Source organism: Austrofundulus limnaeus, unplaced genomic scaffold (genome assembly GCF_001266775.1).
Source record: "Austrofundulus limnaeus strain Quisiro unplaced genomic scaffold, Austrofundulus_limnaeus-1.0 Scaffold129, whole genome shotgun sequence".
Classification (NCBI taxonomy): Eukaryota; Metazoa; Chordata; class Actinopteri; order Cyprinodontiformes; family Rivulidae; genus Austrofundulus; species Austrofundulus limnaeus.
This window is the reverse complement of record NW_013952531.1, coordinates 1,082,945-1,093,504: the sequence shown is the minus strand read 5'-3', so window position 1 is coordinate 1,093,504 and position 10,560 is coordinate 1,082,945. Positions and strand designations below refer to the sequence as shown.

The following is a 10,560-nucleotide window of genomic DNA, read 5'->3' as shown; positions in this document are numbered from 1 at the left end:
CCAGAGAGGCTAGCGACTAGCATGGATAAGCTGGCCTTAGCACCAGAGAGGCTAGCGACTAGCATGGATAAGCTGGCCTTAGCACCAGAGAGGCTGCAGTCCAAAACAGACGTTGCCATCCTATTTTTTTTTTTAGAGTCTGTCATCCAGGACATGGAAAATAAATAAACAAAAGACAAAGCAATGGGACTTCTGTAGCTAAAAACGTGTGAAGCTACAAGATTTAAACTGCACGACTAAAGTTTAGTGTCATTATCACTTGAACCGATCCGTGTACCCCCACCTCTCTGACGTAAAAGTCAGATGAAATGACGAGCTTTGAAAAACAGACATGTTTTTGATTTAGCACCACATACTGAAAAGACCTGGGTTAGATTTGTTGTTGATGAAAAAATATGGTTGAATAGAGGCAAAAAATAAAAAGAATTAAATCGTATTTGGGTGACATGTGCCAGCAGTGTGAAAGTAGCCTTAGAGCCTTTAATACACAGATGGTCAAACAAAAACAAAATAATGTTATTTTCAGTTCAACTGAAAGAAAAAATAAGACAAAGAGGAAGTAAGCACTGTGTGCAATATGCACAAATAAAAAATAAAGAATGAATGTCAAGGGGACAGAGCTGAAAAGAAATCAGGTGTGGAGACAAAAAGAGACTTTAAAAGAGCTGTAGAGAAGAGATGATGTCCAGCTTTGGTACAAACTGAAGGAGGTGAAGAGATCCACTTGGACTCACCATACGGGTCACTTCTTCGCCCGACTGGGGCTGAAGGAGGGCGCCTGGGACCCTCGATCATTATAGGAGGGGATGGAGCACCCCCACTCACAGGAGAGGGCCCGTATGAATCACCTGTTGCAATCAAACCACCCATTTATCAAAAGCACAAAACTCTCACTGCTGGCAACAAAACACAGTGTGGTGTCCTCGTCCCAGGCTCTCCAACAAGGTTCCTGTTTCAAAATAAAACGAGCGACACAACGGGGGGCGTCRGTGTGCTCTTACCTTGGCGGGGACCTGCAGGCTGACCGGAGTTCGGCCTGAAGAGAGGAGCGCGGCGCTCGTTAAGCTGTGAGGAGAGAACAGCTAACCTGAAAACAGACAGAAAACACAAACGGTACAACTCAGGCGAAGGAAAACAACCTGCTGGAAAGATTAAAACACTCAAATTGATTTAAAACATACATTAAATCACTCTTATGTGTGGATTTGAGTAATTTAAAGTTGTTTTGCAGCTTTTTGCTTGTAAAACCGTAAAGTTTGAAAGGAAAATGAAGATGAGAAAATTTAACATCASTTCTTTCAGGACAGTTTTGTGGGATAAATCTTGTGCCAGCAGGAATTAAATCTGAATTGCTCAGATTGAATCTGAATGTGCAGAATTTGAAATTGAATGCATTGGTTTGAAAATAAATTTCATTAAATTGAAACTAAATTTAAAGTTTTGAATTAATTTGCTTTGAAACTGTATTTTGGTTTATTAAAAATTCAGTTTGACTACTTTCACTTTCAGTTCCATAATTCAGATTTTTGTGTCACATCCTGGTCCTTGAGAAAGCCAGGCAGAGTAATCAAACACAGATCCACAGATTTATGTTTCACTTTGGTGAAGTTTCCCTTCTGGATGTAACAGAGTTGATGCAATCCACTGCAAAAGTGACAAAAACACACAAAGTTATTTTATTGTAGTGATTAATTTGACCTATATGTAGTGATATAGAAATATACCTAATTCCACACAAATAGTTTCCAGGTGAGAAGTTCCGGTTCTTGAAGTGGGCGTGGTGTATATAGGGGAGCTGCGGCGCTCATTCAGGAATGTGTCATCTTTGTTCTCCCACTGTGTGGCTTGCGTCTGGACTCTGGCAGCAGAAAGTAACAAATCGCTGGCTGGTGCATGTTGCGCTGATGTTCTGGTGGTAGGTGTTCTCTCTCTCTCTGCACTTTAGCTAATCTTGGTCAGAAAATCTAAACTGAAGTGTGATCATAGGTAAAACGCCACTGCGCTGCRTTCTCTTCTTCCTCGGTCTGCGAGTGTGTGCATGTTGTGTGGATTAGCAGGTAAGAAATTAACACTTATCTAAGCTCCAATTTCTTACTTTTATTTAAAATGGTGACACATATTTTTTATAGGTCCCCCACAGTTGAACCATTGCTGTTCTGTCTACATCCGTTTTCCGGATCTGTTCTGCTTTGCTCTGCTGCTGTCTACATTTATCTCCCGGATTTCGGCACAATTGTTTTTAAAGTTGGACTGCGGCGGCGTTATCCGCCCTCAGTAAAGCGGTGTTTGGGGTGTGGCATCGGCGTGCCCGTTTCATCTCCCGCTGTAGCGTGGCAGGGCCACGCCTGGACTTAATGTTAACTTGTATTGTCTGATTTTTATTTTTATTTTTTACTTTTGTTTACAGCCCTTTTTGTTTGTTCTAGTCGGGCTGATTTGTCCTTTTTTTTGATATTGTTATATTGGTTAATTGTTTGTTTTTTTTCTCTTTGTTTGCAGTCACTGAGGTCCGGTGGCGGTGTGATGACGGTGTCTTCCTCGTCTGTGTGCTGTGATTCTTGAGTTTGGGGTGTTTCACTGCATCTGGTGTTAAAGGTTTTATTTTGATTTACTGTGTTTGGTGGAGGTCGTCCCCATAGCGTCCTCTCCGGCCGGTAACCTCAGCTGCTGCAAGCTTTTTCTATTTTCTTCTGTTTTTGTTGATTTCTTTTTAGTTTCATTTTTAAAAAGAAATTGGTTTTAAGACAATTTTTAGAATAATTCAATAAATGTTTTTTATAAGTTAGAAACTGTCTCAGATGTTTTAATCCCTGCATAATTGAACCTGTGTGCCTTGAACAAGAGGTAATAATCTCTGGGTGAAATTCCCAGGGTGGCGTTGTTGAGCAACTTACTAAAATTAAACTTTCACAAAACCTGAGTTTCCATCTAGTGTCGCCACATATATGTAGAAAATGTTACATTTACATGACATCATGGATCAGTCAGCAGCAGCATCTGATCAACATGTGATCCATGATGTCATCATGTAAATTTAACATTTTCTACATATAGGTCAAATTAATCACTACAATAAAATAACTTTGTGTGTTTTTGTCACTTTTACAGTGGATTGCATCAACTCTGTTACATCCAGAAGGGAAACTTCACCAAAGTGAAACATAAATCTGTGGATCTGTGTTTGATTACTCTGCCTGGCTTTCTCAAGGACCAGGATGTGACACAAAMATCTGAATTATGGAACTGAAAGTGAAAGTAGTCAAACTGAATTTTYAATAAACCAAAATACAGTTTCAAAGCAAATTAATTCAAAACTTTAAAATTAGTTGCAATTTAGTGAAATTTATTTTCAAACCAATACATTCAATTTAAATTATACACATTCAGATTCAATCTGAGCAATTCAAATTCAGTTCCTGCTGACACAAAGTTTATCCCACACGTCTGATGGAGGTCGTGTTTAAAACAACTCAGACCAGCAGACTGAACCAGGACTCACTTTTCACGCAGTTTTGACGACTCAAGCTTCTCTTGACTGAGCGCCCGCTCTGCGTTACGAGCATTTACCTGCAAACAGGTAAAATTAGCGCAACAAAGGCCTATTTATTGCTAAACGTGAATAAATGATAAAACCTACCCAGTTGGAGTGAGTTTTGTTTTCCTGCTCTTTTATCTAAAAACAAAAACAAACAAAATTTTACACCAGATTTTCCCTGTTTTGCTGTTCCTAAATGAATGATTCGACTGCGACTCTACCTGCTCTTTATAGACGTCTTCGGTCTTCTTCATCTGCTCCTCCATCTCACTGATGCGCTGCCTTAAGATTTTCACCTGCTCCTCCGCTTCGAGAGCTTTACCTCCAACTTCAGACAGCAGGCTTTCTTTGCTGCGTCGCTCCAGCTCCTCCTTCGTTAACCTCCTGCGAGGCAATAAACACATTCCATTAAAGGAACAATAACCGTCTTACACCTCAGCAGAGTATTTCTGTGGAACGGAGACTTCTGCTTTTACTTACTGCTGCAGTGCGTTTTCCTTCTGCTGATACATTTCAACCATAATTTCATTTTTCTGCTGGAGGAGCTTGAACTGGTTTTCCACCTGGCTCTTCTCACTTTTTAGGGAACCGATTGCATGTTCCAGTTCCTGATGTTTCTCTGCAGCCAAACAAAGTCAAAGGTTTGTTAACATCACAATCCAAGAATTATTATTTATGTTTTTAAGAAGAAATCCTACTTTTAAATCTCTCTTTTTCACATTTAAACCCTTCAGTTTGGGTCTATATAAAGTGGAACTGCAAGGCTTTGGTCTGAATTCCTCCTTATTGCAACTCCACAAGCCCCGCCCCTTTTCTGAACTGCCTCTCAGATCAACTCGTTTTGAGGCTGTGTCTTTAAATCCAAAACGAGACTTTTCCCTTTTAACTCACCACACACGGCAGGAAGATCTGCTAAGCTCATCTTTACAGCATCACGATAATTCAATTCAAAAATACTTTATTGATCCCAGAGGGAAATTAGGCAATAATAATCTGAGCGTCCTTAAGATTGTCGGAAGGGCAAAAATCGTCAYGATTATCCTGACGTGTGAACCTGGCATTACATGTTGGAGCCAGAGTCTGACCCAGAACCAGAGGAGAATGAAGACCATTAAATTGTAGTTGGTGAGTCCAGACATTTAGACGTTCCGTCACAAATAATTTGACGAAATAGTTCAGAAAATGTCAGAGAATAGAGAAAACTGAACGGGTTGAAAAATATGACTCAAAACGCAGCACCGGGAGAAACTAAATTCAACTTCTCTGCACACAAAAAAATGTGTTTAACAGCTAAAAAAGTGGATTTAGCACAATATGTCCCCTTTAAAATGTTGTTTTTAGCAACAAATACCTTCTAATTCTTTCCTGGACTTCTCTTCATTAAGTAACTTGGTCATGAAGCGATCCCGCTCCTCTTCAACAACAGCAAGAGTGGTCTGGATCTGTAAAAACAAAACAGAAATTTGAATTTTATTTCAGCAGGACACAATCCTAAAACATAACGGCATTTATACACATCCAGTCATTTATTAGGGGTGCAACGATACAGAAAATTCACGATTCGCTTCGATACTTTAGTCTCACGGTTCGATATTTTTTTGACACAAAAAAAAAGAAATGTCCCTGCCCCTTTTAACTTGTAATTTATTTATATTAATTATGAACATTTGTTTAACCTCAAAAGTACAGTTTTTAAATTAAATGTTGCTGAAACAGCAAGTTTCTCAGTGGATCTGTGCTCAAAAATACAGCCTAGGTGGAGTAGTCGAACACAGATCCACTGATCCTTCAACACAGAGCATCTTCAGAAGACAAGTTGATAAAGTAAATTTTAAAAATCTGTATTGTTCGATACAAGTGTGTATTGAACATAAAGCACTGTTCGATACGGGTACATATATTGTTGCACCCCTATCATTTATGTGTGTTTAGTAAAACTGTAATGATTAAAAATAAGGTTGGGTAGGTCTTACCCTGGACACGTCCATCATCTGCCTGATTCTGCTTCTTATGACAGTCTTCTTATCTGTTAACCACACAGCAAGACCATCAGAAACTTTGCATTCAACAGCAAGATGTTACAAAAACAGAACAGAACGAGTTGTTTTTTTTTTTTTCCTGACTGATTGAAAAAATAAAAACTCACCAGTGGCTATTTCACCGTTTGCTAAAACTTTGGTTTCACCTTTCTGCAGATCGCAGGCGTCCAGATCAGCCAGGAGATCAGACAGCACCTATAAAAACCAACGTTTTGCCTGGGGTGACCAACGTTTTGCTTTTCCAATTCAAAAACAACGGGACAATTAAAAAGCCCGACCTCCAGATTGTGGTCTTTGAGAACCACGGAGTCCTCCAGCTCTTTTTGGGACTTTTGATAAACTTTAATCCTCTCGTTCAGCTCCTTGTGTTTTCCCTCCCAGTCCTTAATGGCCGCTTTCAGCTGCAAGAGACGTCCAAAGTCAGAGAAGAGCCTGGAGAAATCTTTACCACACAGGTTTTAGTGGTCAAACGAGCCCAACGTATCATCTTACAGTTTTGTTTTCTTCTTTTATAGCAGTGAATTCTTTCTGGAGACATTTTTGCTGAGCGTTTCGTGCATCTTCGCGAAWCTTGGCCTCGTCCAGGAGAACGGTGGTCTGCGACAAGAAAAGGTTTTTTTTATTTTGTGAGACAAACAGACGCTGTGAAGCTAATTCAGTGTAAAGGGCGTACCTTAGCCAATGTTTCTTGAATCTTTTTCCTGCTGAGCTGCAACTTCTCATTCGACTTCTCTAATATTTCAATCTGTCAACAAACGTTAGGCACTGTGAACCCCAGGAAAAAGAAAAAAAAAAACACAACAAAACCAATAAAAAGTTACCTTGTTTTTGTTTTCCAAAGTCATGGCACGCTCTTCTTCAAGCAGTTTTGCATATTTATTCTTTTCTTCAAAAATGTGTCCATTGACTTTTTCTGCTTCCGACACTTTGCTCTGTAAAATGATGAGAGATTAAAATGTCTGAACTCATGATTTGAGTTAACAGGTGAAACTGACGACAATATAATGAGTCACTAAACAGATTCCTTCAAGCTTACCTGCAAGTCTTGTATGGTTTTCATCCTACAACTGACAGTTTCTTTCGATTGTTTTTGGTTTTCTTTCAGCCTCTCGGTCTTGGAGAAAAAAAAGCAAATTAGTTTGTTTTATGTTAAACAGATTAAACATTAGATTTTCTCATGAAGCTCACCTGCTTCTGGAGTTCAGATATTTTGGTTAGAGCATCCGTCTTCTCTTTTTTGAGAGCCTGGATTTGAGCTTGGAGTTTCTTTTCATCCACTTTTTGTCACCCAAGGAGAAAAATAAACAATTATAGAGGCTTTACACAGTTTTACTCTGTAATAAAGTGCAGGTAAWAATAATAATAATAATAATTAAAACTCACCCAAGTACTCCTTCTTCTTAACCTGATATAAAATCCAACAAGTAACCATTAATGTGATAAATTATGAAGACAGTTTTAAATGATAGTTGCTGCATATTTATGTCATTTTTTCAGGCTGAACCTGAATGTTAATCAGTTCCAACATAGATACAGACCATGTCTTATAATTTAAATTTAAATTGAAAGAATATACTCAAGAACTGAAAAAGCAGCAACATCACAACACTTACAGCCAATACAGTCCTCCAGAAGAAGAGGGTGAAGGTCAGCACTCCGACCACAGCAGTGATGACAACAGCTGGCCAAGGACAGCCAAACAATGTTTCCCCTGGCTTCCACTCCTCCGGCAGCAAAGAAATCATCTGAAGAACAAAAAAAACAAGTTTGTATTTAAGAGTAAGAAGTTAAACAAACACCCCATGTCATTCTTTTAATGGACTGAATCTGAAAAACACAGGTAATAAAGAGGGACAAACGTAAATAAATAACATTAAAAAGTTACTTAAGAACCTCAAACCAAGTTTTCACCACAAACAAATTTTTCTTAGACTAAAGTTTAGTCTTTAGCCAAAGACCAATTCACCACAAGCAGGTCTTTACCCCAAACACATCATTACCTCATAATGTTATCACTTTACTAAGAGCATTACCAAAGATAAGCAAACAAAGGGAATAAAAAGTCAGTTCTATACAACATGAGTACAGCAAAAATAAATGTTTTTTTTTGTCATAAACCCCAACTAATCAAATCATACGTGGCAGTTAAATTACCATTTCCTGTAGAGCCCAACATCCTCTTTACAGCTGGTGCAATATTAGTCTAAATGTCCAAATTATTACTRCTGCAATCAAACTCAGAAAAGAAGTAATGCAATTAGAAGAAAGCAGTCTCATAAAAGATGTCAGAGGCTAGATGAAACATTTCTACAGCCAGCAACAGGTTTATAAAGTTAATTATTAAGCTGCAAAAACCTGCAGGTTTGTTTCTATTAGCCATATAACACGTCAGCAGGCCATGGCATCAGTAATCCTGAGCATCAAGGGTAGATTTAACACAATATTCACTTACATGTTGCATCTCCTTTAGAAAGAACACATACAGGTGTTCTGGKTCCGTCACAGCAGGTCTGGATAGTATCTCACTCTCCATGTTAAAAACAAGATGAATAAGCTAGCCGCTAATACAGATAGCTCGTTTGTTTACTGGTTAGCTAGCTTCAAAGTAGGCTACACGGCTAAGGTGGGCTGTGGCTTTAAAGTATTATCTGTCCGAAAGCTAATATTAAGCCCCTATAAACACTGCAAACATTAAAACAACCGAGGCAGATGCGGAGTAAGACACRACAACAACAGCTTGCTAAGTCAGCCGTCATTCACTACCGCGCCGCTACCAAAGCACAATAAACATTAGCTTAGCTTAGCTGTGAGCTAAAATATATCCAAGAAATTACTAAAAAACGAGAAGCAAAACAATAGTAATACTACGACAGGTAAAAGTCTATAATACGACGATGTTTCAGGAGATTTGTCTTYCTATATAAAGGTCCTCGGTTGTCAGACAACAGCCAGCTCAGCACCGGCTGTGTTGAACTTCAGCCGACACGGCGTAGTCCACTGGGGGCGGGCGGTGCGACGTTCAGGGGGAATCGGAAGTTCCCCTTTTAAAGAAAAAAACCATAGTAATGCTGTGATGCGTTCAAAAAAAAAAAAAAAATAGGACCGCACTAGACGCAAAATCTGTTGCAAAAGCACCACAAACCATAAAAGCAAGACTGTAACTGTATAACAGTTACAATTATTAGATAATAACAAAAATATCCACCATCTTTGAGCTATCACATTATTTACATTTAACTTGTAGTAACTTGACAGGATGTCCTCAAAGCAACATGGATAGAAGTTTCTGAATCTCCATATTGTGCCTAATGATGTTTTCATTACACTATAGGGATGAGGATAATTTTTTAAATCCTGCACCAATATTAAATTCCAAAAGAACATTTCAAACCATGCAAAATAACATCAAAATCATTTGATGATCTCAAGTATGAGGGAAGTTATTGATGTTTGTTTAGGTGAAATCAGCTCATATTTTCTTGCTGCAGTTCACAGCAGAACCAATGGGATCATTTCAACTTGTTCTTATCTATTTTTGCTCATAACTTACTTAGTTTTCAAGATATCGCCATGAAATTTTAGGAAAAGATTCACATTCTGGTTTTTGTAGGAAGCGTCTTGTATCCTAAAAACTAATCAAACTTAATAATAGCCAATGCAAATGTAGCAGAACGAGTATAAAATAATATTACAAGGCAAACTGCAGCATCACATCAACTTAATGTGTCTTAGAAAGCAAGGGAATTAAAACAATTTAAAAACCATGTGGACATGTGTTTTGTAAACAGAGCTCTTCAACCAATGACAGCGTGTTAAATGTGTCAGGTGACGAAGACGAGGGTCAACACACTTTGCTAACAAGCGCTATTCCAGGTTTAAAAAAAACATACTTTGACGTTTCAAATCATTATCAAATTTAGATCAAGGGCAGATAAAATAATCTTCATGACAGCTTATCTCTGTAAGGTTCACTAGAAAAACTCGGGTGATTTACTTCGATCCTAGTTTCAAAAAATTGTCTCTTCAAAACATCAACAAAAATTAAAAACTCGAAGACTAGGCTGTAGCTAACTACCTGACGTCAGCGCAGTTTGTCGAAATTTATAGAAATAATGAAGRAGGAGGAAATAACAAGCAAACGCACAGAGCAGCCTGGTAAAATCTGGTCACAGCAGTTTGGGAAGAAAATGGCAGCAGCTGCTGATGAAATGTCAACATCCCTATAAATTATATAAGGACATGTCATGTAAAACCCACTTTTTTAGCTGTTAAATAYATTTTGTTGTGTACTTGGAGTCTGTAGGAGTGCAGAATTTTTTTATTTAGTTTTCCTTGGTTCTGCAAATATATCATATTTTTGAGTCATCAAAAAAGGGGTGAAAGAAAGATTTGTGGGGTTGAAATAAGGAAGAATTCAGACCAAAGCAATGCAGTTCCACTATAGACCCCAAATGAATGATTGAAACGTGAAAAATGATTTAAAGCATGATATGTGTCCTTTGAGACAAGACCTCAGTTCAGCGCATGCCACTCAAAGAATACAAGTGAGTAGATATAATTGCAGACTTACCACAGTGCTCCACTCAGCAGTTTTGTTCTTCATTAGAGAGAAAATACACCCCATGTAAAAAACTCCATTTGTGAAAAATCCACTTTCATCCTTGTGTATTTCAGTCACAGTCTCCTCTGAGTCCACAGTGTCTTCTGGAAAAAAGTTTATATTGATTTAGATCAGATTGTGCATTTTGTATAGTATATACAGTGGGGAAAATAAATATTTAGTCAGTCACCAATTGTGCAAGTTCTCCCACTTAAAAAGATGAGAGAGGCCTGTAATTGACACCATAGGTAGACCTCAACTATGAAAGACAAAATGTGAAAAAAAAAATTGAGAAAATCATTTTGTCTGACTTTTAAAGAATTTTTTTGCAAATAATGGTGGAAAATAAGTATTTGGTCACCTACAAACAAGCAAGATTTCTGGCT

The 10,560-nt window shown here is 38.1% G+C and overlaps 1 protein-coding gene and 1 long non-coding RNA gene across 3 annotated transcripts in view; one reads left to right on the top strand and one right to left on the bottom strand.

Annotated features, from left to right (window-relative positions):
* mia3 (MIA SH3 domain ER export factor 3) overlaps positions 1–10,560 on the bottom strand; it is a 23,591-nt gene that overhangs the window by 5,417 nt on the left and 7,614 nt on the right. For both annotated transcript variants that reach the window (XM_014015458.1, XM_014015459.1), the window contains exons 6-23: positions 10,145–10,278; positions 7,188–7,319; positions 6,958–6,979; positions 6,763–6,851; positions 6,611–6,688; positions 6,396–6,506; positions 6,248–6,319; positions 6,067–6,171; positions 5,853–5,975; positions 5,682–5,769; positions 5,509–5,561; positions 4,887–4,977; positions 4,016–4,154; positions 3,757–3,919; positions 3,638–3,673; positions 3,500–3,567; positions 1,002–1,087; positions 735–848 (exon numbers count right to left, since the gene is read on the bottom strand). In XM_014015458.1, the coding sequence (XP_013870912.1) occupies positions 735–848; positions 1,002–1,087; positions 3,500–3,567; positions 3,638–3,673; positions 3,757–3,919; positions 4,016–4,154; positions 4,887–4,977; positions 5,509–5,561; positions 5,682–5,769; positions 5,853–5,975; positions 6,067–6,171; positions 6,248–6,319; positions 6,396–6,506; positions 6,611–6,688; positions 6,763–6,851; positions 6,958–6,979; positions 7,188–7,319; positions 10,145–10,278 (1,704 nt within the window). The remainder of the gene's footprint in view (positions 1–734; positions 849–1,001; positions 1,088–3,499; positions 3,568–3,637; positions 3,674–3,756; positions 3,920–4,015; positions 4,155–4,886; positions 4,978–5,508; positions 5,562–5,681; positions 5,770–5,852; positions 5,976–6,066; positions 6,172–6,247; positions 6,320–6,395; positions 6,507–6,610; positions 6,689–6,762; positions 6,852–6,957; positions 6,980–7,187; positions 7,320–10,144; positions 10,279–10,560) is intronic.
* Positions 1,656–2,629, top strand: LOC106522453 (uncharacterized). Its single transcript, XR_001310792.1, has 2 exons — positions 1,656–1,915; positions 1,987–2,629. It is a non-coding gene; the product is annotated as an uncharacterized LOC106522453 (long non-coding RNA).